The 26,157-nt window shown below is 39.1% G+C and overlaps 1 protein-coding gene across 5 annotated transcripts in view; it reads right to left on the reverse strand.

Annotated features, from left to right (window-relative positions):
* Positions 1-26,157, reverse strand: part of LOC309721028 (receptor-type tyrosine-protein phosphatase epsilon-like) — a 60,309-nt gene that overhangs the window by 2,460 nt on the left and 31,692 nt on the right. Inside the window, exons 1-16 of one of the 5 annotated variants that reach the window (XM_082558349.1) lie at positions 22,329-23,548; positions 16,276-16,450; positions 7,643-7,714; positions 6,295-6,391; positions 5,809-5,882; positions 5,253-5,389; positions 5,010-5,100; positions 4,776-4,852; positions 4,654-4,690; positions 4,473-4,570; positions 3,778-3,897; positions 2,223-2,386; positions 1,394-1,529; positions 1,059-1,208; positions 502-595; positions 55-131 (exon numbers count right to left, since the gene is read on the reverse strand). In XM_082558349.1, coding sequence (XP_082414475.1) covers positions 55-131; positions 502-595; positions 1,059-1,208; positions 1,394-1,529; positions 2,223-2,386; positions 3,778-3,897; positions 4,473-4,570; positions 4,654-4,690; positions 4,776-4,852; positions 5,010-5,100; positions 5,253-5,389; positions 5,809-5,882; positions 6,295-6,391; positions 7,643-7,709 — 1,419 coding nt within the window. In that variant the 5' untranslated portion in view covers positions 7,710-7,714; positions 16,276-16,450; positions 22,329-23,548. Of the gene's footprint in view, positions 1-54; positions 132-501; positions 596-1,058; positions 1,209-1,393; positions 1,530-2,222; positions 2,387-3,777; positions 3,898-4,472; positions 4,571-4,653; positions 4,691-4,775; positions 4,853-5,009; positions 5,101-5,252; positions 5,390-5,808; positions 5,883-6,294; positions 6,392-7,642; positions 7,715-16,218; positions 16,451-22,015; positions 22,068-22,328; positions 23,550-26,157 lie in introns of those variants that run through there. The other 4 variants (XM_082558346.1, XM_082558348.1, XM_082558347.1 and 1 more) reach the window with 4 other exon arrangements.

A 26,157-nucleotide genomic window follows, 5' to 3' on the forward strand; every position in this document is an offset into this window, starting at 1 on the left:
TTTATATATACTTCTATGGGAAATCTATACAGGAGGTCGTGAGGGAGTGCTTACATCAATAAAGGAGGCATTGATGTAGTCAGTGAACTCCTGTCCTCTTTTCACTGAGAGTATTACTCGGTTGAAATCATCTGCAAACAGAAAAAAGGAAAATGAAACTTTTCACAAGTGATTCCTAATAAAATAAAACTTTGAAAGGGCTGACGAAAAAAAAAAAATCCTAGCCGAGCTAAAACTTTAGCTGTGTTATTAAGGCCAAACGCGCTGCAGTCTATATCTGTTTTCAGTGTAAAAAGTTGTACCCAGGCTTACTTTTCCTACTCCAACTGCAACATAAAGTAAAGATAGAAGCCCAATTTAAATGTCACTGATCACAGAGACATGAGCTGATTATCCAGATATCTGTGTACGGCATCTATAAAATCACCAGCAGGGTGATACTTTGATGTTACTTAGATGTGATGTATTATGAAACTGTTCCGAGTATGAGTGAGTCCTTACACGGAATGATCTGAAGCACACGGTTCTTCTTCATGTTGGCAGGAAGGTTCCCAGTTCTCATGTTCTCCTTCATTATGCGAACGTTGGTCAGCTTCTGATGGGAGAAAACACGCACAGACGGAAATGATGAAAAAGTACATATAGAAAAGTACAATGCTAATAAAGCTGGTGAGTCTTTTTAAAAACAGATGATGCTGGAACATTTCCATACTTGTAACAAGTAAAAGCCAAGAAGCTGGACAAAAAACATTAAGGTAGAGACGAAGAAGAGGTGAAGAAGAGGCATTGGGGAATAATTCCTTCTAGTGTGTAGGGAACTGTGAAGATACTTTGTAGCAAAAATGTGAAATTTTCACAGAGCTACAGTAAATTCTATGAGGCAGATGGTGGTGCCTTATAAAGTTTAGTTGATCCAAAGCATTGTTATTTATGTTACTACTGCCAAGAGCTGCACCCTGGGCAAGTTTTCCATGAAAATATACCCATGCAGGGCGCAGGGTGATGGGCACGATTCATTACTGTCTGAAATGTTTAAGAGAGAGCTTCTTTCTTCATACCCTGAACTCCTCCTCCAGGCCCAGCCTGTCGTGGGGAGCCCTGGTGTTGTGAAGCCTCTGCAGATGGCCCTCCAGAGAGCACACATCTAGCTCTGTATCTCCATACAGATAGTACTCCAGCAGAGCCTGGTAGATAAAGGAGTACTGCATCTAAGAAAGAGGAAGACGAGACGAAGTTATAGAAGTAGTTGCTTTGGTTTGCCAAACTATTTCCCACTATTTTTGCATCACAGACATTGTTGTTTCCTATGCCCTCGCTTGTTTATGCCACGACCAGAGCAGCGAGTTGAGCTGTCAGTCCAAGGTACAACAGGTCGGAGAGGGTCAATACTTACATCTGTCTGGATCAGTTGACAGCGCTGTTCTCGTATTCTGCTCACAAACCCAAAGACATCCACTCTCTGTTCTATGTGCATCATGTCGATCATGCTGTCAATGACAATGAATGTCCCAGTCCGCCCAACCCCGGCACTGTGGAAACACAAACAAGAAGCCTCAAGGTCTTCTCTGTAACAAACAGCAAAGTGTACAGAACACCGAAAAATGTGGTTGGGAAGCATTGAATGTAACATTCTATTTACATGTGCAAGAGCCTTCACAGGAGTGAATGTATACATACCACAAACACCTGAACATTTCATTTTCTAAGCGCTTTTTTTTTTTTGGCACAAGTTATTATATTTCTCTTAACATACAAGTCAATTGTGAACAGCTACAACCATATGTAGAAGTACTTCACCTCTGAAGCCCAAGCACAGCCCTAATAAATTTACAGGGGTCATTTCAGCAGACGACACCTCTGGGAGCACAGAGCTTGGATTCCACGGTGGGGTGTTGAGGTCTTTTCAATGGGCCCCATTCAAGAACAACAGTTCCACCTCCCTGAGCACCTGTTGCACCAGTTGCTACAGTTGGCTGCAGATTTCTTTGGTGGGGCTTAACACTGGTTGGTCAGGGAACATATATACACCCTATGCAAGGATTTTTATTCATCCACAATGGGCTTAACTGTAGTTTTTATTAAATTTGTTACCTTTACTCATAACTATGAGCACTGAAAAAGTCTTTCCTGCATCCTAACAATGAAATGCATCAACTCACACCGGATTTATATAACTGTGCTCAGATGCCTTCTTCTGGCTTCCTTTTTACTGCACATTTTACCTGCAGTGCACAACAATAGGTCCAGCGTAGGATGGATTGACAGCTTTGACCTTCTTGAGGAATTTCAGCATGCCGATGGGTGAGAATGGCACTCCGAAGTCTGGCCAGCTGGTAAAGTGAAGCTGGGTGACCAGCCGGGGAGCTCTGGGACCATCGCTGCCCTGCTGTGAAGCAAAGACGCACAAGGTTCATATCGGTGCATAAATAATGCTTTGAAGGCACAAATAAGTCATCTGTCTTTTTATTTTTTACAAAGCCAGTCAACCACAAACTGGTACCTACTAGAAAAGGAACTTCAGTTTTATTGATTTTTTTGTCATTTTGCTTTTTGGGGTAGAATGTAATTATTAAACACTTTGCCTCACTTTCATTTCTCATCGATACTCTAGAGATCAGAATTCCATTCTCTTGAACACTTGGTTGCTTTGTGTTCTGAGAGCTGAATGTTAAAGCACCCAGTCTGTCAGCTTGTACTGAAGAGCTACAGCAGTCACAGTTTTTAGAGTCAGAGAGGATATCTGTGCTCGTCTAGCTTCAGATGGAGAGGGAACAAAGTGAATTTTGGAGTCTGAAGGCTTCGCAGTACACTGAGTTGGCATCCAACTCGACAGTCAAAAAGACAAGAAAAAATACAGATACTGTATGTGTATGAATTTCGAAAGATAAAATGACGGAGCCAAACACTGCATATTAATACAGTTCTCGCTGTATTTTAAATACACCTACATATTTATAATTTATGCTGTGTCTGTTATCTATAGCCTTTGATATTCTCTAATATGTTTCCATACTGGTTTTTCATTTATTTATTATATTTTGGATCCTATTAACGTTTGCTAAAATGCTCCAATTTCCCCATGGGGACCATTTTTGCACCATCTCACCGCGGCTTAGTTTCATCTTCAATATTTAATAAGAATCTAGCAACTACACACATAGGTTGTTACATTATTACAGTAATTAAGAAGAATATTAAGAATAACTCGTAAAATTACAGTATTACTTTTAAACCATGTGTAGATGTTTAAATAAAAGCAGCAATGTACGTTTATTTTTCCTTTCCTTACAGTACAGTGTTTAACAGCTGCAAAACCATATCACACACGCACACCAGTGTGTGAAATATACTCCTGGAAACACCTACTCTAGCAGGAATTACCACAAAGATGTTTTTCAGTACTTTTGCAGGTGTTTATGCACTATATGCACAAAAGTATTGGGTCACACCTCTTAATTTGTGAATTCAGGTGTTTTCAGTCCCATAGCCACGGCTGTATAAAATCAAGCACCTCGTCATGAATCTTTGTACAATTTCTTCCCTCCTAGATATTTCGCTATCACGTATAAGTGCTACAGTTTTACTACAAGGCAAGTGCTAAGGTGCATAGTGTGTAAAAGACTCCAGCGCTGTGCTGACTTTAAAACAAATAGTTTCTAAACCTCTGTGCACTCTGTGCTTCATGCCATGGTTTACATGGCTGAGCAGCTCCTGTAAGACTAACGTGTAGGTTGTCAGTACATTTGTAGTATGTGTAGATTCACATATTTTACTTACATATTGAACACAGAATTTTCTAATGGTGTAGTCCACTAGTACAATGACATCCTCTAACGCCACCCTGATGTTCCCGTACATCCAGCAGCCTTTTTCTGGCCAGTACTGATAACATTTTTCCTGGTAATGGAGAAAAACAATACAAATTATTTTTGTGGCACTGCAAGGAAAATGAATGCCACTAAAAATGCATAGGAGCTCATTTGTCCTTGCAATTGTTGCTATAGACATGCATCTCTTTTGTACATACTATAGCTACATATAAAACTATCTATTTGATGTGTGCCTTTTACAAATTCAAAGGCACTCACAGCGACTTTGTGCTACTCTTTCAGTCAATAAGATCTTCACAATGACGTTTCAACTCATTAAATACATTCTCAGACTAATTATCATGAAGCCTCCTAGGATCTTATCAACAATTATTTCATCATTGATCCCCATTGCCTCTATTCTGCCCCATCAAACCTGCTGTTGAGCGCTCAATTGATCATCCCTTTGAGGCTAAATTTAATGCGATGCTAAGTAATCTGCTGGGTGACACTTTGCATGGATTCTCAGTTAAGAGAGGGGGTCGAATAAATTATGTCCATGACTTTGGGTCCTGAGAACTTAAAAGGGTTTTCACTAAACGTGCATCGGAGGCACAGGGATTTTAGATTTCTTTAGAATAATGCAGTGCAGAGAGAGAATACCTCCTTCCTTTCTTTTAAATTCGTCAGCATTACTATAGTTGTTGTTTTCTGTTCCCAAATCATCCGCCAGAAGTCAGCCACTGTCTCAGGTTTTGGACCTGAAACAGAATCAAGAGATGTAGTAAAACCAAAGTGAAAATGGTTATAGACTTGGGTAAGATGAAAGAAAATGTGCATTTACCTTGAGCTGCAATGAATTTGTTCTTTTCTTTATAACCCTATGTGTGAAAAAAAAACAGTAGTGAATGAACATTTTGATGAGGAATTTTATTCACTTTATAGCTTAACCTAATTACTACTCACATCTATGTAAGATGCATTTATGTAGTCTGAGCACAAGTGTCCATCGAGATGACTTAACACCACCCTTGAATGATCGTCTGTGGAACAGAGGGGAAAAAAGGTAAATAAAAGTGGTTCTTAATTTTCATTTCAGCCCACAGCACGTTTCCTTATGTTGGCTATCAATAAGTCTGCAAGCCAGAGGGCTTTTGCAGAAATACTGTCTCCAACTGCAGAATATAGATCCTCACTCACATGGTAAAATATTTGGATATCTGTTTTTCTCTCTGTTGTGCTCTCTGCTCGCCTCCTCAAAGGACCCATGGTGGTAGTAACACGGCAGTGACTATAAAGAGAGAATCCAATCCTCATGAGATAAAAATAAAGCCACGGGTACAAAGGCTGCTAACATATAATCTTAGTACTGTTTTTGTACACTTTTTGCTGTATGGTTGCAGAACAAAGATCTCAATCCACACCAAATAAATGCATGCTTACATTGAACTCTTCTCTGAAGAGCTTGCCATCATCTGCAGAGCGTATCCGGTACTCCTCCTCCAATGAGTCCAAAGGGATAGGGAAGTACCTCTTGGATGGTGAAGGAGATCTGGGGAGGAGGACCACTGTCTGCTCTCCTGTGGTTAAAAGAATATATGGTGGTCAGACTGCTAATGTCTCCCTGTAGAGAACATTACAAGCTCTTACAGCACCTGCAAAAACAAGCCTGATAGCTATTAAGATTTCCTACTTCAGGGGGTATATCATGACAGAAATGATTTCTTAAGCCATAAACATGCCCCTGCTGCACAAAACTGTCTTAACTCAGAATTTGGCCTTTCTGTTTATTTATGTCGTTTTTTTTACTTGAAGTGAAACTTCATATGGTTCCCTACAGGGTAAGAGCCTTCACAGCTACTTTGGACTCCAGATCGTGAAATCTTTCTTGTCCATAAAGAGACTGAATTTATAAACCAAATAAAAAAAAGGCTTAAAAAGCAAAAAGGTTGCTTTATATTTTCATGCAGTGGTTATATTGAGTACAGCACCAACGTACCTTGCTCCTCCAAGAAGCCGTTTGGAATTTTTTTATCCACTGAGGTAACCAGAGCTTTCCTGTGGTTTTTGAACCTACGGTAAAGACAGGGTGAGAGGTGAAGAAAAGCACAACCATCTATTAAAGAGAAAAAAAAGAGCTAAGCTTGATCTCTACAATGGTGCCACTAAGCACATAAGTAAACAACAAATACCAAAACCAATATCAACCATCTCATAGAACCAAAGCTGTTCCTCCTCATGTTGTTGTCAGCTGGCTGGTCAGTGAATGAGTGTCTCTGGCGTGACTTGACCTAGCCGTCTTTGTTTATTGTCTTAGTGGAAGAGCAGCTGTTTATCCATAAGCCACTGCTGACCGCCTATTTAAAAACCACCCCACCCCGATGCCCCAACCTGATGTATTCACCCTCATGCTCGCGCACATACACGTGAAAAGGGAGCTGGAATGAGTGAGAAAGTGTTAATGTGTATGTACAGATTTATTCACCGCAGGCAGTAGATTGTCAGCAGGACAACGATGATAAGAAGAAGGGATAAAACCAGTGTTGAAGGCAACACATGCACACCCTGATGGGTGGAGTTTCCTAGATAAAAAAACAAAGTGAACAACATATATCAGTTTACAACAAAACAAGCTTTTAATCTAGATATCACATATTACGGAATTTACTATATCTGGGATGTCAAGAGCCACATGTAGTCCACTTTGATCCCTTTCTGTCAGTGTGAAGACATTTAACAACACATTTAAAATAACTGAGATTTGTTAATACAAGAAAAAGTGCAATTTCAACAGTACATCTCAGTTTTTCTACTTGATAAATAAATGTTGGTGTAGTAAATGAAATAAATGTGTCACCAAGAATAATAAATATAAGTGTAAACATTTTAAAAGTTCTGGTAGCTCATTGTCCAGACTCTCCTGTAATTTCAAAACTAAAAGTGACTTATGGATTTTTTTTTATTGTTGATTTTTTATGTTTTTTATTTTGTCTGTTTTTTTTTTTTTTTTATCTATTATTAATCTATTACTTAACTACTTGTCAATGGGGAGATCTTCATGAGTAGGAAAAGCTATAAAACTTATGAAAATACAGTCAAAAGTCCAAAATCTATGCTTGCCTTGACATTTTCCAAAGCCATCCAGCTGGCCAGATTGGAGTCTTTGCTCAGCTGATTCTGGCCCCCGGGCTTACTGTGTGTTTGACAACCTTGGACTATAATAAAGAAATATACTGCAAATACATTATTTGCACATGAAGCAGAGCTTCGGTTGAAATCAGTTTTTTTTAACCTTTAAAGAGCACTCATTGACAATTTATTTTTTCCTTGTTTTATTTAAATTTAATTCAAATTAATTTGTAAAGTGGTTTTAAGGGCATTTCCTGGACTATTTTTTACTGGAAGTCACTAATCACTGTCTAGAAATAGTGCAATTTTGTGCTAATCTAACTGGTGCTAGTATAAGATTTGACAGACAGACGTGAAAATGTTCAGTCCATCTAACTTAAGAAAGAGCATTATTATGTGAAATGTGAATCTCTTCTTTACAGCATGACTTTGTACATTTTTTGAAAAATTGTAACTGAAGCCATAAATGACAATGGTGCATAAAATAGAGTAAAATATAGGGTAACAGAAAAGATCAGCATATATGTCTTAAGTTTGTTTATTAAATCATAAGGTACGAGATATACAAGTTCGAGTAACGTTGAATTCAAGTCAGTTTATCTGGTTTTCCTTTATATGTGAAAAGAAAAATCGTATCCTTCTAGAGTCTGGCTTTAACATTTATTTCTTAGACAATATAATTGCTCAGTTGTTTCATCAGTTACCTGCAGTTTGGTTCTCATGAGAAGAATTATTCACAGGAATTGAGATCCCAATCAGAAACAACACCATTGTCACTGTGGATAAAAGAAAAAAAAAACCCAAAGCAGTCACTTCAACAGAAAAAAACAAAAAATAACAGAATAAATCCTGCAATTCTATACAAACTCCACTAGACGGCACCAAACTGACATGAAATGCACCTACAGCTGGATACAAAACATAGAGGGCACAAAGGGGAGCTGGGCTTTGAAGATGTCTCTCTGCTGAGCAGTTAAAGTACTTGTGGGAAATCTGCTTGCTGTCTTGTCCTGTCAGGCTGACTTGAAAGAGCAGCATCAAATAACCTAATATTCAGACATCAAACCAGAGAGGAGGCCTTAACCCACAGGTGACAGTAACCATATACCCTATGGGCCTAGAGGATTTGGCAGTGGAGCTGAGCTCAAGCAGTATTTGTTCGAGACTATCTTGTTTTGCTGTGGTCTGTTTGATGTACAGCACTATGCAAAGCTTAGCGGCAACAAGACACACGTGTGTACTCACTGTTTTTTTACAAAAGTAAGTTCATGTTGCACATTTAAATAGGTTACACCTCTGCCCCACTGAACCTTCTCCCATATTCTCCATCTTTCACCGTTTCTTTCTCCGCCGAACCATAATTTTACTCTAAACTATATTCTAACTCTTTCCTTTGGCTTTATAGCTGAAAGCTTTTAGTGATGTATTTGGGGCAGAGTGCCACGAGTGTCCTTGCAAAAAGGAAAACAGTATGTCAAATTCCTTACAACTTCGTCAGAATTAAATTAATTCCAACACATTATGTCTGTCTTTTTTATCTACAAAGTACCAATTTCTCCAAAATCATATCCATTTCTTCTTTCTTTCCCATCCTCCAAACGAGAGGGCATAAAAATCACAGAATAAATTGAGCAAATGGGGCAAATCTGTCTAAATGGCTTTGATGGAATAAATGGGAGAAGCAAGAATTGAGTGTCCTAATTTATCCTCTGTTCTACCTCCCCGACTTGTTATAGAGGCCACAAGACTGGATGGAATAATTCATTGTGTCAATTTAGTTCTTCTAGAAATGGGTCATCTAGGGGCCTAATTTGTGATGTTTGAGAGAATTTTTTGCACATAACCCAAGGGGGGTTTCATATAACTATGGCTCCCAAAGCTTTTGTAGAAAACTGAGCTACATAATAACCCTCTAACAATGTTCCCAAAACAAAATGTATGCCAAAACCTATAAATTACTATTGGACAACAAATAAGTGGCTGTGTTTTGTTTGTATTTCAATTTCTCTCTGCAGCAACACGCTACACAACACCTATGATCGAGACACACATTTACACAGAAAGTTGAGGCTACTGTGCATTTTTTTTACCTGAATAATCCCCAGGAAGACAAATCAAATAAATCCACCCAATCAATGGCATGACTGTGTGCAATGCACATACGCTCACTGCCTTTTCACACGTACGCATGCCTGCACATAATGTACGCCCCACAGCCAAAGGCAATGTGTTGCATATGTGCAGCACTCTGCCGAAGGAGCCACTTCTCTACCCAGTGTTAACAAGCTGACAGTGCCAGCACCTGTTCCCCGCTCTCCCCCACGAGGCAAGTCACATTCGCTCACATCGTACATCCCGCAACTAGATGTTGTAAGGCATATTGCGCGTATGGGGGTCACCGCACAGGTCATTGCATATCTGTCATATTCTGGCAGCTCCTGTATATACACCGTATAGCCAGGAAATAGGAGAAAAGAGTTTCATTGTGAAAAGATGTCAAATGCTCTGTTACCTTGAGCAAAATCGTAAAAAGAAGAAACAGTAAGTCATATCTTTTTGTATCACTAAAGGGAAAAGCAGAAGCGGAAAATAGAACAGTGTGAATGAATTTTAAGATAAGATAAGCAACTCTAGTGTGACCAACAGAGGAACAGCACAGCTTATATGCTGTACTGACACGCTGTAGCATAACAAAAACACGCTTATAACTTTTTAACCTTACGGCTGGCGGTATATATCATAATTAGTAGACCCAGTCATTTAACCCTCATAGAAAGGGGAACCTGTCCAGGGTGTACCCTGCCTCTCGCCCTATGACAGCTGGGATATGCTCCAGAACCCCCCGCGACCCTGAAAAGGATAAGCGGAAGCATGGATGGATGATTGTGTCATTCCTAGCAGGCATTGCATCGTTCACTCCAGATGCCTGCTTTTTCTCTTTAATGAAATACTTGCAGCAGTGCGATTACTTCAACCTGCAGCACCTGTTTGACATAAATGTTCCCAGGAAATAAAATTATACTGCATCACTTATGTTGGGAGTGCAGACGCAAATCATCCCATCCATGCATGATGTAATGCAACGATTCAGAACGCACGTATGCATTATTCATCAGTGATCCACTTTGCTTTGTGAGCACAGAGGAGACAATGATCAGCACATGAAAATAAATGTGTGTGGCAGCTGCAGAAACAGACCCTGCTGGATTTCAGCAGTATAAACTTCAAATCACTCCCCTCCTAGAGTTATGATATCCTAAAAGATCTATTTCCAACAATAAAACAAAGAAAACACAAAATAAAGCAAGAAAAAATGTTGCTAACCTGGGTAAGAGAATTTCCTAGTTCTGTTATCAAAATGATTGTCTTCACTCTTAATTAGTTTTGTATTTATCCTCACAGATGTGGCCAGGCAATGTCTTCTTAAATAAAACAACAGCTGTATGAAGCCACCACAAATATGTTCCCTATTGTTGCTGTTTATTTGAGCAAATGCTGGTGAAGAATTTAACATATTTTAAATAAAGCAGAGCATCACATCTCGAGGCTTACCATCTGACATCAGTTAAACACCTTTTTGTAAATAATTTATTATATTCACAGATCAGAGAGAATAAAATAATATGAAGGTTTTACAAAAATCTGATTTTCTTATTTCTATCGATTTCTGTAGATAGATACAGCAACTTCAAAATTATTTATGATAGTCCACATTTCCTAGGCATGGCTCTGGGGTGGGGCTCTTGTGGTCCTCTCATGAACAGGGTAACTTGCTCACTTTATTTGCTTTCTTTACATGGGGGTTCACTGAATTTGTCTTCTTCTGGCCCCTCACCCAGGAACAATCTGCCGTGGGAGAGCCTATCAGGAGCAAATTGCCCCAAGCGACACAGCTCCTGGGGTCACTAGCGTAAAAAACCTCCCCAAGGTGGCGATTCAGCTACAGCCACAAGCTGTGACTATAGGACTGAGGTTCCAGAAATGAACGACCTCCGAAGGGCGTCTGGGCTCAGTTCTAGTGATAGGATAAGGAGCTCGGTCATTCTGAACGGGTTAACAGTGGAGGTGGTACTCCTCCTCCAGAATGTCTCCCAGGTGCCTTCTAAGTGAGATTATATCTCTCGGTTACCTTGGGAATGCCTCAGGATCGCACCCAGATGAGCTGAAGTAGGTAGCCTTGGGAGAGGGAGGCCTGGGATTCTCTGTTTAAACTGCTGGGTCTGTGACCCAGACTCAGATAAGCAGGACAAAGATCTATCTATCTATCTATCTATCTATATATATATATATATATATATATATATATATATTAGGGGTGCAACGATATTTGTATCGATATTGAACCGTTCGATACAGTGCTTTCGGTTCGGTACGCATATGTATCGAACAATACAACATTTGTAATTTATTTTATCAATTTTCCTTCTGACGATGCTGTCTTTGTTGAGCGCTCAGTGAATCTGTGTTCGACTACTCCGCCTAGGCTGCACTGTCCAGCGCAGATCCACTGAGTGCTCAACACAGACAGCATAGTCAGAAGGAAGAGCGCAGGGCACCTCCCCCACCCTCATTCAGATCTGGCGTTTGGAATTATTTTGGTTTTCATGTTTTAAAGTAAAACAGTATGTTGGATGTGGCATGCAATGCTCAATTACATTGGTGTGAACTAGTGTGTTAGCGCAGTTAGCTCGTTAACGTGTTGGCCGTCTAGCCCCATGCACAGAGCGATCGGCGGTAGCTCGTTAACGGAGATTTGCCGTGTTGTGGCGTTAAGGTCATTTCAACGAGATTAACCTGAAAGCACTAGTGGGAACACGACGAATATGACTGCACATTTACGCCAACATCATCCTAGTGCAAAGACAAGTGGAAGCAGACAAAAAAAAAGCAAGCATGCTACTAACTTTAGCCGAGTCATTTAGACAGCTGTTAGCACATGATTCTCCTTATGCTGCTGAGAATATAGCCCAGAAGAAGCGGATAGTATAGCTTTTATTTTGGAAAGAGCCATTTCTCTGTAATAAACTCTCTTTTCCAAAGATGAGTGATTCCTCAATCAGATACAGGGCTTACAATATCGCTAGCCCGAGCTAGCGATTTTTTCAGTCGGGCTACCAAAATCTATCTCTGCCCTGCCCGTCGGGCTATTGTAGGAAAAATATATGTCAATGCTTTTGCATTCTTTCAGAAATGTAGCTGGGTAATTATGTCATTGGCATCGGTGAGCCACTGTCAATATGTGACATATTGAAGTCGCGTTTGAATTTGCGCTTGTTTTTTTGCTTTCACTTTGCAATCGTGCGAACTGTGTATAGAGAGCGACAGCACTGATCTGTGAGTGATGATAATTTGTGCACCAATTCCTCTGACATCGTCTTATTAATCGTTAGCTTACTATGCAAACATGACAAGTGAAATCTCCCGCAGCAAGCTTAAACATGTGAGAGGTTGATCGCGCAGAGAATCGCTGAGCTTATGTGAGTGCGCGTGTAAAAGCATTTCAGTTCTGCTGAGCCAAATAAGACAGGTCAGGGTGAAGAAGTGACAGCCAAAGAAAAGCTTACCACAAAACGGAGAAGTTATGACAAATCAGACTATAAGGCAAAAAGAAAGTGCAGCTTCATGGTTTCATGGACAAAAGAATTTCTGTGGCTGCAATATGATGAGCTAAATAACCAGGGCTGCACATAAGTGGTCCGCAGGTGCGCATTCGCTGTCAAAATAAAAAACACGCACAAGGGTTAGGGTTAAATTTAAAAACTGTACTTTTGAGTTAAAATATATATTTATAATTTTAATAAATGACAAATTAAAAATGCATGAACATTTTTTTGTATCGAAAAAATATCGAACCGTGACACCAAAGTATCGAACCGAACCGAACCGTGAATTTTGTGTATCGTTGCACCCCTAATATATATATATATATATATATATATATATATATATATATATCAATGGGGATGTGGCGTACAACACTAGAGGCCAACTCCAAGCCCATAGCACAAGTCACCATCAAGTGCGGGATCTACCAAGGAGATGCTCTGTCCCCACTGCTGTTCTGCATAGGCCTGAACCCCCTCAGTGAGATCATTAACAAGACTGGCTACGGATACCGACTACGGAACGGAGCAGTTGTCAGCCACCTCCTGTACATGGATGACATCAAGCTGTATGCCAAGAGTGAACGAGACATCGATTCACTGATCCACACTACCAGGCTATACAGCAATGACATTGTAATGTCGTTCGGACTGGAGAAGTGTAGTCGGATGGTATCAAAGAGAGGGAAGGTAGTCAGAACTGAGGGGATTGAACTACCAGAAGGCAACATTGCAGACATAGAGGACAGTTACAAGTACCTGGGGATCCCGCAGGCGAATGGGAACCATGAAGAGGCCGCTAGAAAGGCTGCAACCACCAAGTACCTGCAGAGGGTCAGGCAAGTCCTGAGGAGTCAGCTGAATGGTAAGAACAAGATCCGGGCCATCAACACGTACGCCCTGCCCGTGATCAGGTACCCTGCTGGGGTAATAGGCTGGCCAAAGGAGGAGATAGAAGCCACTGACATAAAGACAAGAAAGCTCCTTACCATGCATGGAGGGTTTCACCCCAAGTCCTCACATATACATATATATATATATATATATATATATATATATATATATATATATATATATATATATTTTTTTTTTTTTTTTATTATTATATATTGATTTGTCCTGACCCAGACCCAAATTGTAATATCTGTCAACTGTAATGCCCATTCATGCAAGCATAATGATTTTTAGATTATTTGAGTCATCCTGTTTCCATAATGTGATGCTGTGCTGCTATTCATAATTATGGGAGAGTGAGTCTACAGAAAAAAGGAGAGAAAAGGAGAAAAGATACATACAAATTAGACTGACTATTGAGGCCACTTGTATCTCTCAAATCTTTTAAGTCAGTTTCTGAGTGTTCACACGGAAACTGAACATTTCATTCATGCACTTCCTCTGTGGTCACTGTTTTTGCTCTGTTACTTTAGTATATATACTCTCATATATACACTAGTATGAAACAAACAATAGATTTCAGCTGTTTATTTCTGTGTAATCTATTCAACATGAGCTGGCATTTACAGCAGGTTTTAACAGACAGTCTTTAATACAATGCTACTATTTAAATTTGCTGACGTCAACCATGTCTATTGTTGCACATGCAGTATGTGCTACTCAACCCTGATTCAGTATCTGCATAAATCGGTTAGTCAAACACATCTGTTTCTGCTCATACAGCTTTTCTTTTCTTTAGTAAAGTCAACACTCGACTTTCCTTTCACTTGATTTCTGTGCCGTCCATTTCAGCAGCACACTGTCGATGTCAAATGCATGCAGATAAACTGATTTTTAATGTAAATGCAGTTTACTGTGTAGTTTACCATGACCACCTGCCTAGCCACTGTGTGGTTAAAGGCTAACAGCCTAAAGCCTCTGTGACTGTACTTACATCAGCATGCTATAACATGACCAAAATGACAGCATTAACATATCTGCAGCTCTCTTTCAGGCTCGCCACAGCAGATCATCTCCCTCTATTTCACCCTATCCCTAACATCTTCATCAGTCACAGCAAACCTCTGCATTTCCTCCTTCCTTACATCCATTAATCTTCGCTGAGGTCTCCCTCATTTCCTACTTTGATCCCACTTTTGTCTTAGTTTAGTTTTGGCACTTTAACAGCCAACACAAGCCGCCCTTTTCTTTTATACCATTTGACTTCATTTCCTGCATTTGGGCTCTACACATGCTATACTGTGACAGGTTTCAAGGTATTTAATCAAATATAGTTAACTACATAATAACCAATGACAGCAAGTGCCTTTACATTGCCTCCCAATGCACTCTCCAAATGCCTCCAACTGATCCAATTAAAACCAACTGTAATGTATAGTCTGCCATTTGGAGGATAGCTAGCATGCTGGCATTTGTAATTAGTACTATGAAAGAAAATGTGAATGTCTAAAATGTATTTGATGTCAAGGACGTTGGGGCATTTCACTCATAAATGGTTCGTTTAAGCATTATTCACCCCAAATGACATTCAGATCAACATTGCCTCTGGACACTTACAAAGTATAGCACTTTCTTCTATTTCATTGGGGTTATTTACTTTTTAACTACAGTTGACACTCTATATTACAACTACGCAGTATGTATGTCTGGTTAACAAATAGCAGGTACACCGAGCTGACCCTGCTGAAAGCTTACTGCTACTGAAAACACTACTGCTTTGAAAAATGCATGCATTTGTAAATTATTCAACATGTTCCATCAATGACACTGTGTAGAGGGCATCTATGGCTGTTTGCCAGATGCAGTGCTAGAGAAGAGCAGTGCATGACTATATATATGTGCCCAACACAGCATTTAAAGAATATGGATAGTATTTACTGCAAACTTAACTTTAAAAAAAAAAGAAATATAAAAACTGTTCATAAACAAAAACAAAAAAATCCAAATAGATAGCTACATCCAATTGTGTCTCAGTTTCCTCAGATCGATAAAGATTCCAAGACAGATTCACATTGTGTGCTCAGCATGAAAGGATAAAAAGGATAAAAAGATTTTTTTGGTTTCCAGGGAACAGAAGAACAAAGGCAGTGCAAAAAAAAGAAAGAAACGAATACCAGAAACAGCCACCACTTCCGTTGTCAAGCGCCAAGGAAAAGGATGGAATGAGAGCACAAACACATGTCAGTAAAGTGTGACAGCAGAGAGGCAGGAGACATGAAAGAAGAGATGAGATGAGAAGAGGGAGGAGAGGAGTTGAGCTGCAGGAGATAAATGTCAAGATTCTGGGTTCACAGATAACAATCATAATGGAAGACATCCTTACTATACAGAGGTAGTAAAAAGAATGATGCTTCACAGGTTTGGGGAAATCACTGCCATATCTTTAAATGCAACTTTTCAAAATACACCTGTCACAGATTTTATGAAACATCATATTACAACAGCTTTTTTTTTTTTTATCAGAAAGACGTTTAACCTAACAGTGGGAATCCTATTGTATCTTTATCTCAATGTTTAAACCATGTTTACAGCTCAAATCCCTGCCTGTTGCATAGTAATGACTGAAAGAATCAATTTGGAGAAACAATTTGAAATTAAATTAGTCTCATCTACAAAGAGGACACAGTCATCATTTCATTATTTCCTATTAATGAATTGAATTGTAATTGATCCTCTAAAAGATAATTGACCTGCTCTGTGGTCAGATGCAATAAAAGACTTACACTTCCAAGCAAAGCCACACTGATCTGCTTTCAGCTGACTCGTCAGTCCATACCAACCATGTGATCCTAGTTCCTTTTCCTTTTCTCTGTTGACTTTATGGGGGTTTTCTACCCAGTCCTTCTCCTACACATCATTTAAGACACCGATAATAGTGTTGAATCAAGAGATCACAGAGGTCGTTGGCAGTGCCTGAGGTTACTCTCAGCTTTGGATCAAATCACAAGAGAAAACCTGGAAAATAAAGCAAAAATACAATAGTTAGACACGTATTAACCATCCTACTGTTATGCAAACTGTATTATATTCTGAAGCAATAATGAATGTAGCTTTTCTATGACTCATGTTTTACAGATGACTCAAACACATGAGAAATGCACGAGTGCAAAATAAAAGGCAGGGTTAATGAGTAGGGTTTGCATCTGTAAAATACGCCAGAGAAAATGAATATGCATTGCATTTAATCAGCTGAATGAGTACGTGTATCTGCAGCTCTCTTTACTGTGCATGCCCAGCATTCATATACTGTATTGTCCTCTCTTCTATAACATCCTACTGCAAGCCAAAACTGTTAAGACGTTAATGATCTCTGACCAAACATATCTTCTTCAATTCCAACAAGGTGTTGGTTACAAACAGGACTGTCCAATAAAGTTGTCACCACACACGGCCTTGTACCCGTCCACAGATGTGCCTACACAATAATAACCACCACACAAAATGTGTTGGAATTATTTCTTTACTGTTTTCACAAAGATATAAAAGTGATGATATTCTATTGTCTTGAAGTCAGAGAAAGAAAACATGGCCTTTTTGCGCACTCACTCCTACTTTACCGGTATTGCACTGCCCACAGGTGTGAGACACAAAGGCATATTGTTAACACTTGCCACTGTAACGCAGCTTAATAGAGCACAAGGAGAAGAGATGAATTAGTCACCTTATCCAGCTGGATAAGCTCACTCAGTCCGTCTGAGCTGCGGTGAGGAAAATAAATGAACAAGGTTTGGAAAACACCTCTTTTACCCCTTGAAGTAGGAGCAAGTTTTCCAAGTACTTTACAGCTGCTGGCATTTTGACCTGAGAACTGCAACGCCTTTGTATCTGAGACTTTGGTAATCAGTAATGGTTTTGAACTGCATGTCTATAAAGATGGAAGATCTTCAAGAAAAACACCATAGTTTTTCTGTTTTTTCAAGGAACACAGATACCAAATTAACCACTTCCCGAACAAGATAGTGTCACAAAGTAACTTAACAGTATTTTAGCTGACAGGTTTGTCATTGCAGTGAACTTATTAATTTCCCACCAAGGATATTAAATTTGTGCGTGTGCTTCTTAAAGGCTCTATAGGCCTTATATATGCCACTAAAACAATTATGTGCTATATTGTTTTAAAGTCCCAAATGGACAGACTTTTAAATCTATAAACACTGGGACAAATTAAAAAGATTTTTATTACTAAAAAGAAAGAACTGGCAAATGTAAATAATATGTCAATTAGAAGACTGTGTCCTTATAGCACTCCTAAATCTGTATTTTGTTGGCTGGCATTTCCAGAAGAAGTTCAATTCTGGAGACATTCGGTGACAATACAGCTAGAATGAGACTGACAGATCATTTCAGGTAATATGTTTTTGCCACTTTAAACCAGTTAGTAGATTTGATTTTATCCTGCCTGGTTAACACACTCGAAGCTGAGCTCCTTGGGGCTTTCTGGTAGAAATCCCAGCTGTCTATCTATAAAAAAATACTGTTTCAGAGGGTTTAAGAAAAGTGTAGTTATTAAGCAGTGGTAAAAAAAAAAAAAAAAGATATTAATGATGGATAAAAATAGGTAATGTGTTATACTGAAGTTATACACGCTAAAGAATTATGTTGGGTTTTTCACAATGTAATATATTATTATGAATGTTAAAAAGGCTGAGTTAAATTATAATAGGTATAAAAAATGTATGAAATGTGCTAAGTTATTCATACTGTATTTCATGTGTTTAAAGGTCTCTTCGGAGATAGTTAGACAATCATTTTCTACTTTTCAGCCTTAGTATTTTGGTCCTTTCAGCCCTGAACATTCAGTCCAAAGAAAAGCGAGACATGCTCAGAGCATGCAGTTTATTCCAGGCAAAAGCACTTTCTGTGCCGCCCTGTCCATTGACTAACAGAGGAAACATGCACGTCATTAAAATTTGATGTGAGTGCATCATCACCCAGCACTGTGTGATTCAATCATTAATTCATACCACAACAGGCAACCCTGGGAACCGTAGCTAAGCAGTTTTGAAGTAAATAATCTGTTCATTATTATCATTATCATCATTATTATTATTATTAGTAGTAGTAGTAATAGTAGTAGTATTATACTGTGATGAAAATATTTATAATCCCCATTCAAAAATGATGGGTGCTTTTCACATGCTCTCGATTTTAAATGATCATGCTATTCAAATCCTGCTTTCCTAAGCCATTAATACAAAATTGATGGCTTTGATATCTGAGGCTCATGCGGTTCCCTGTTATGATGACTCCTTGATTTCATGTTTAAAGTAGGTCTTCGGAGAGCATATAATGTCTGCAGGCACCTTCATTCATAATGCTTAGTGTGGAGAGCCAGCTGAGGTTGTATTTTGCTAGTTGTCGGTTGGAAAATTTGATTTCACGCAGATCACACGGCCTGTCTGTTTGCAAATTTGATTTCATTTGTGTGTGGGGCTGCCCACTGAAAAACTGCCAGGACGACAAGACAAAACGCTGATTTTGCAGCAAGAGAAAAAGGATGTTAGAATGCCTCCTATGTGTTTATTTAAAGCATAGCGAGTTTGAGGCTTTTCATAACTTCTCTGCTCACACTAACCATAAACCTTTAACGACTTGCTCATTGAGCATGTCAGTATGGCCTGAGCCTCAAACACCAGTGCTTTGAAATTAGCAATTAATATTATTTTAAATGTTATTTTTATACACCCATATGAGAGAATGAGCATCTCCAGCCTGCAGTTTGAGGACACTGAAAGGGACACTTCTAGGGCACACTATAGGTAAAACCAGGGACAAGCGATGATAATCACTGCAATTACAGCATCGCCACTCGTTCTTCTGCTGCTCAGCCAAGGATAACGAGTTAGCTTATTTTACTGGAGTCCACTACAAGTGGCATAAAGTGTGAGCAAACAGAGCAAAACTGCTTTAGGCTATCATATACTTAAAGCTCAACTTAGAGCGTGCGGTACATATTGCTAGACACATTGTTTTATTTCGTTTTCAGCTTCATTTTGACCCACCAAACTGCTCATCTAATTAATATGGCTCTCTTTAGATTTGCTTGATGCAGGTGTATTCTCTGACTCCGTCACCATGAGAGTTGCCTGAAAGAATCTTTGTGTTTAAGTGCAGTGTCTCATTAAAGTGAAAAATGGCTTTCTTCCCCCACTAACAGACAGACTGACAAGGCTAGCACTTCCTCTTCTCACAGCAAGCTGCACCTCAAATCATGGTTTACTTAAGAAACCCTGAGTGAGCATGGCAAGTAGCCGAGCTTGAAACAGACTCTGTGATTATATCAATTCTATAAACAAAAAACAGACTTGAGTGATGAGATAAATTTGAGCAGGCTTCTTTGTTTTAAAAATGGTCTGTCAAGATGTAGACTTCTTAATAAATAAACGTGTATAGGTGTGCCTTAAGTGCATATGTAAGAATGACAGTCACTGTCATTCGACACACTTCATCATAATCATGACTGAAGAAGGTGCGGTCATCTATACACAACTGTAATGGTTTATGAGGTTATGAGGTCTCTTGCAACCAATTGGTCCAAAAAGCATCTCATAGTGCTAAGTGCACACATGCAATCCATAGAATGAAATATAAGCTTCTTTTATCAGTATAAAATATAATGTCAACAGCAAGGTTAGCCCATTTCGATAAGAGAACAATAAAGCAGCTGCACAAGCGCCAGATAAAACGAAGTTGGACTTAAGTAAGGCAACATAGAAGGGTTGCTTTGCACAAATCCTCACTGGTTTCACTATAGATATATATATCTGCATGAATCACAGGTTTTCTCTACATTAATATATAATAGATTGTATATAATAGATTGATACAGTACCTTAAATATGATATCATTTCCAATGGTTAGCAACCTCAGCTTCTTTAATCTATGACCTCAGCTAAAGCTTTCCTGGGAGAACTTTTGAACTGGCTGTTAGTTTCAAGTCTTAATGTATCCAACATGATGGGTTTTTTTGTTTGTTTGTTTTTGTAAATTATAATTGCTAAAGTCCAAAAAAGTGACTAAAGAAAGGCATTCTTCAGTATGATAACCAACTCATTAACATACAAGCATGTAGTGTTGTTCAGTTTCTTAGTTGTCAGGACTACCCCTTGATGACCAAGATGGTGAAAATGTTCTGCTCAAGGTGTAACAATGGGACAGTCTGTAAACTATGGATACAAACCAAGTACAATCAACTTTAGGGGACATATGTGCCCACCTTTAAATAGCATATGTATGTAGGATTTTAAAATAAACAAAGTGCATATATTGTTATGTATTAGCCTTATGTCCCTCCAGACTTTTTCTCTATTTTTCTTCACCAATGGTGTTCAGCACTTGTCTCACATCACATGACACCAGCGAAACCCCAAATTAGGTTTTACAAATTCCATCTGAGAGAGCATATGGCAACCACTGAATTGGTCCTCAAGGATGTCACTTTGGGTAAAACAATAACAGAAAAGTGGATGATGTTGTAATATTCACTCAACAATAACATGTTTTCTACACATACAGTTGCCATATCAGTGTTCACCACTTCAGTTAATGTTCAGCTTTATAACCAGGCATCCGTTTCATCCATCCATGCAAAACACTTAACATTGGCCATTACTTTCAGCTATGCAAACCTGTTTTAAAAAGGCCAGAATCTACCATTCTTACCTTAGGATACTGAAAAGTCATCATCTGCAAATTAACTTTTTTTTTATTAACATGTGTCTAACTATAGCTCGTGTATTCCCAAGGTGAAAAAGATGTGGGCTAAGTAGCTTGATACTCACCCAACAGATGGGGAATGTGAGGTAATACCAAAATTCCCATTAGCTTTTACTGGCCCATTTAATCAGGGATGGAACAGGAGGTTAGGTTATTGTGAATGAGGTTATGGTGAATGAGGGGCATTTATAATTCATGTTTGAACACAAGGCGTTTGAATCAGAGTTCCTTAATGCAATTATAGAGACCCCATTCTCTCATTCACCCATTTAAATAGTACCATCCAAACATCTTCACCAGCTACATAGAAGCTCCCTGCCCGTACTGTGCTCACTTGTTCTTGATTCCTACTGCAGCATTTTCATATTAGCTCACAATTAGCAAAACCAGCTATTTAATTTCTAAACTGTTATTTTTTAAACTCAAAATCAGAGCACAGCATGTCCTTTCATCAAAACAGCCACATACAAATTAATTGACACATTACTCTCTTCTCACACGATATAGCAAAAACAGATCAAGCTACAGCATGATGTGCAACTGCAAAGGAGCTTAGAGGCCTGCCTACTACTGCATGTGTACTCATCCCTTTATATATATATTTTCTGTCTAGAGCAGGGAGCTGCTGCAAGTACAAAAACTGTGACTGAAGAATTACCTATACGTAAACTATCTAAATAAATGATTAAAAAAATGCAGATCGCCGTATAATGAATATAAAAGCAATTATTTTATAAATATATATAAATCACATGGGGCATCCTGGTGGTAGCAGGGTGCATGGCATTGCTCCACTAACCCACATTTACTGTAGTCCATGTTGCCAATGTCCAGGAATGACGAAGAAATATAATGTCCAGTCTCCGTGACCTGCAATCCACTCTCTGGATTGCTGCTCTTGCAGATGCTTTTTATGATTTTTGCTTGATGGACAGTGTGATACACACGGGCAGTGGGATGCACGCAAGCTACGCTGACAACCGGGAGCAGCTGGAAAGCTTTGCTTAATAACCGAGGGTAAACAGTCGGTGTTTACGCATAAATACGCAAACGGAATTAAAAATAATAATAATAATAAGCCTGTCTGGTTTCGCTGTGTTTTTCAGCGTATCTTACCGCGGTACTGCGGTGACCTCGCCTCACACGTAGCGGCGGCTGATATCGGCTTGTGTCGTTCTGCACGGTTCGTCCGGACGCCGGTCTCTGCTTATGTCGTTTGGAGAAAAGCACAAAACGCACTCAGTTGTGGAATCATCTGACAGGATCCGAAGAATGCGTTTAGGTTCCCCTGATGATCATGTTTCCAGCAGACCTCTCTGAGGATGTGCTTCCCCCTCCTGCCTGTCTACATGCGCTGAGCCGTATTATGGCAGCCAGAGTGGAGACTGGAGACCCTCCCCCGGGCGCAGAGCAGTATCAGGTGGACGCTCAGCATCCTTCACATTCCTGCATCACTGAGGGATAAAGGGCAGGCCTTTGCATATAAATGCTCAGCCGGCCTTAGTTTGTCTCCTTCCTTATGGTACGTTTTACGGCTGGCATCTTAGGTTGATGTTTGCTCAAAAGAATGCTCAAAAAGCCTTCCTTTAGTATTCTTCTGAGGGTTTTACATTAGGAGTTCAGAAGTGACCTTATTTAACTTTATAATGTTTTCACATATTAACCTCGGCTATATGATGCTATAGATACGACGAATTTCTGACAAAAAGTTTATACATCTTAGTTTTTCTCTCATATTAGCAAGTCATCCAACACTTTATTTCAGTTTTGTGTATAAAGTAATGGAACACTCATGAATAATGCATCATATTGGGTTTATGTGTACACTGGGCATGGTATTTACAAGTAGATGTTAGTGTACAAATTAATATTGCATGAATCATCCCTAATGTATATGTCTTTGTCTTCAGCCCACTGTTGCTCAGAAAATGTTTGCAGTCACATTGCGTTAACATTAAGTCCTGCACAGCAAGTGGCATTTGCATGGGAGTCATTATGACTCATGAGCTCCAAGGTAAAAATTTGAAGGGCGTCTGGGTAAAGTGTCTTTCATACCCGTAGATTTGAAGGTAAATTTTAAGTATGCAGAGGCTGTTGAATATTATGGTGATGATAATGACCTTTTGTACATATAAAACAAACAAACCAATATGTAGACATACATATATACACACATACGTGCATATACATGTATACATAAATATGTATACGCATACATACGCATGTGTAAACAAGATCAACAAAATCTACATTATAAGAATTAGTTGTGACAAAAATGTGCCTCTTAAAGATATTCTAATGGAATAATCCTCCGTGGCATCATAACGTGAAAACATTTAATATAAATGGGCAGCTTTGCTGACCTCTTGTGGAAGGTATATCAATTAATACAATAATAAGTCTTAAGCTATGGAAAATGAATTTTGTCAATAAATGTGTTAATGCTGTGGGATAAATAATAAATGATTATGGAGTATCTTTGTTTTGAGCTTTGTCTGTCGGTTTTAAAGCTGCATTTGATGTGTTAATAAGACTTGTAGACAGTCAACTGAGGGCTGACAATAACACTTTAGACTGGCTCACAAACATGAAAGCTATGTTGCAGACCTGTTATAAAATCTGTGTCTCCAGAAAATTAGCTCGTGCTTTCCAGTTTTATATAAACGTAATTTTAGTTTTGTTCATTTCACTGAAAACGATTCCACTCGCTGCATTTAGACTCAGTCATACTTCATACCTCCAAAGTGGAAATGGCCACAGACACGTTCACTTGTATTGAGACAATTAACAGTGTTCTGGGTGGATGCCTGCAGAAAAATATGTAATATAATATACAACTTCTCTTTATAAAAGTGGGCACAGTATAAAAAAAGACCCTTTAGTGTTTACATAAAAATCTATAACTAAGCATTTTGCAACACAGATGGCAAAATCTATAATTAATAATAATGCACTTCATACATACATATTACATATAATGAAAAAGATTCAACTGCTGTGTAATTCTGACTCATTTACTTCTGAAGGATTTGCAAACATAATGTAGCTTCTGAACTGAGAATAAGTAGCAACTCTGTTTTTGAAATAATCATGACAGTTCAAAAGTTGCAAAGAATTGAAGAAGCTCTCATTTCATGTTCTTTATGCATTATCATCTTAAAGGCATTTTTAATATATGTGTGTCATTTAAACAACAGCCATCCTTTTGAAATGTGTTGAACACCAGTTGCACATGACACATTCAGCTGGGGGCAGTGTTGCTCTATAAATTCTGCATCGAGCACTGCTAATGCTGAGCCGTGCTTAGTGAGTCATTAAGGCTTGTGCGTGTATGCAACAATGACCCATTCACTCAGATTTACTTAATCACACAATAATATATTTTTGGTTCGCTCCACAGAAAGTAAAAGAAAGCGAACCAGCTGTCATGCTCTGTGCTCAATAACCAAGCTGAACTGTGTGTGAAATATGAGGATTGTGCGCCCAGATGTTAGTTGCCACAGAAGAAACACTTAAACCACTTCTTTGTGTAAAAAAAGGAAGACTGATCCTTTAAATATAGCTACTTTAAAATAATTTATTTGTCTCATTCTCATTAAGTTTTAACCAATGACAAATGTTTGGTGTATCACTAAAAGTTTGCACCTTCACAGTGAACAGGACCGAGGCTTTTAGCGAAGGTCATTTTGCCAGTGGACAATGAGACACTATGCTGTATGTACATTTACTTCCTCAAGGCTCAAGAGACCTTTAGGGAGGAAAATGTTTTCCGCCTGCATGTCAAATAGACTTCTGTCCCGAAAAACACCTCAGCCTGACCTTCATCACTTCTTTTCATCCCATGGGAAGAACCGATTTCTTCACATCATGACTTTAAGCCTTTAACATCACGGTTTCTTTTTATTTCTTTAGATTGTTCAGTTACAGTGTTGATTTCGTTCATTCATGCCTAACACAGGAATGCTGCTTGCAGTCCGTGGCAAATCCAAGCTGCACATCTTAAGCGGTGTCCTTGTACTTGAAACATCTGCAGCTTGGCACTAGCGGGCATATTTTTCTGAAATAGGCCATCGTGACAAGTTGTTCACTAGTGACCGCTGGCAGTGATATAAATTTTTCTTTCTGTCCTACCTGTTGGGTCTAATGCCAGAGCAAGAGAAAAGGTGCTGCTGTGAGCTTTATGACAAAATGCTTTATCCCCCATTAACCTTCACAGAGTGAATATCAGGAGGGGATTTCAGGTGGAATAAAGCACCAGTGTCAACAGGCAGGTGTGTTGCTGAGCTCAAGGAAGAAGACAGGCTAACATAAGGCGCCCTCCGTCCTTCATTTCTCCTTTTTCTTTTGGGGTCATTCCTTAGCTGGGCGCTGACAGCAACCACTGATAAGAAAATGATTAAGTATCATGGACTCAACCACAATCCAATTCACATTCCCAGCTGCTCTGCAGACTGCAAAAAAGCTGCATCAGATATTTTTTTTCTTCTTCACAGGCTAGAAGTTCTAACCGTTTCTTTTTCTTTTTTTTAAATTAGTCTTCATATAAGCTTCATATGTGTGTATGGCTGCCTGACATACAGTAAAGTCTGTAACCTATTTTCAGTACATCGTGTTTCTGAATGATCCACAACTTCCAGACATGATAGAGCTGTGAAACCCAGATCAGGATCAAAGAAGTCAGCGAGACAATTCAGGATAAACTCGCCAACGTATCTGAAATGGATTAGTTTTGGCCTCGACTACTGTAAAAATCAAACACATAAATGCACACGCTGTGTATGTGTTTGAACAACAGATTTAGTCCACAGGGATCAGCAGTCAGCTGTAACATCCCTCGCCCACGTGAAGCATCTGGGCACCCATGAAAATGGAAATGGCAGCGCCTGAACAGTTGATAGAGACCAATCTGTTTCCTCATCAGGACTCTTCATTAAACTTGAGCAGT

This window comes from Aulonocara stuartgranti (assembly GCF_965226115.1).
Source record: "Aulonocara stuartgranti genome assembly, chromosome: 13".
NCBI lineage: Eukaryota > Metazoa > Chordata > Actinopteri > Cichliformes > Cichlidae > Aulonocara > Aulonocara stuartgranti.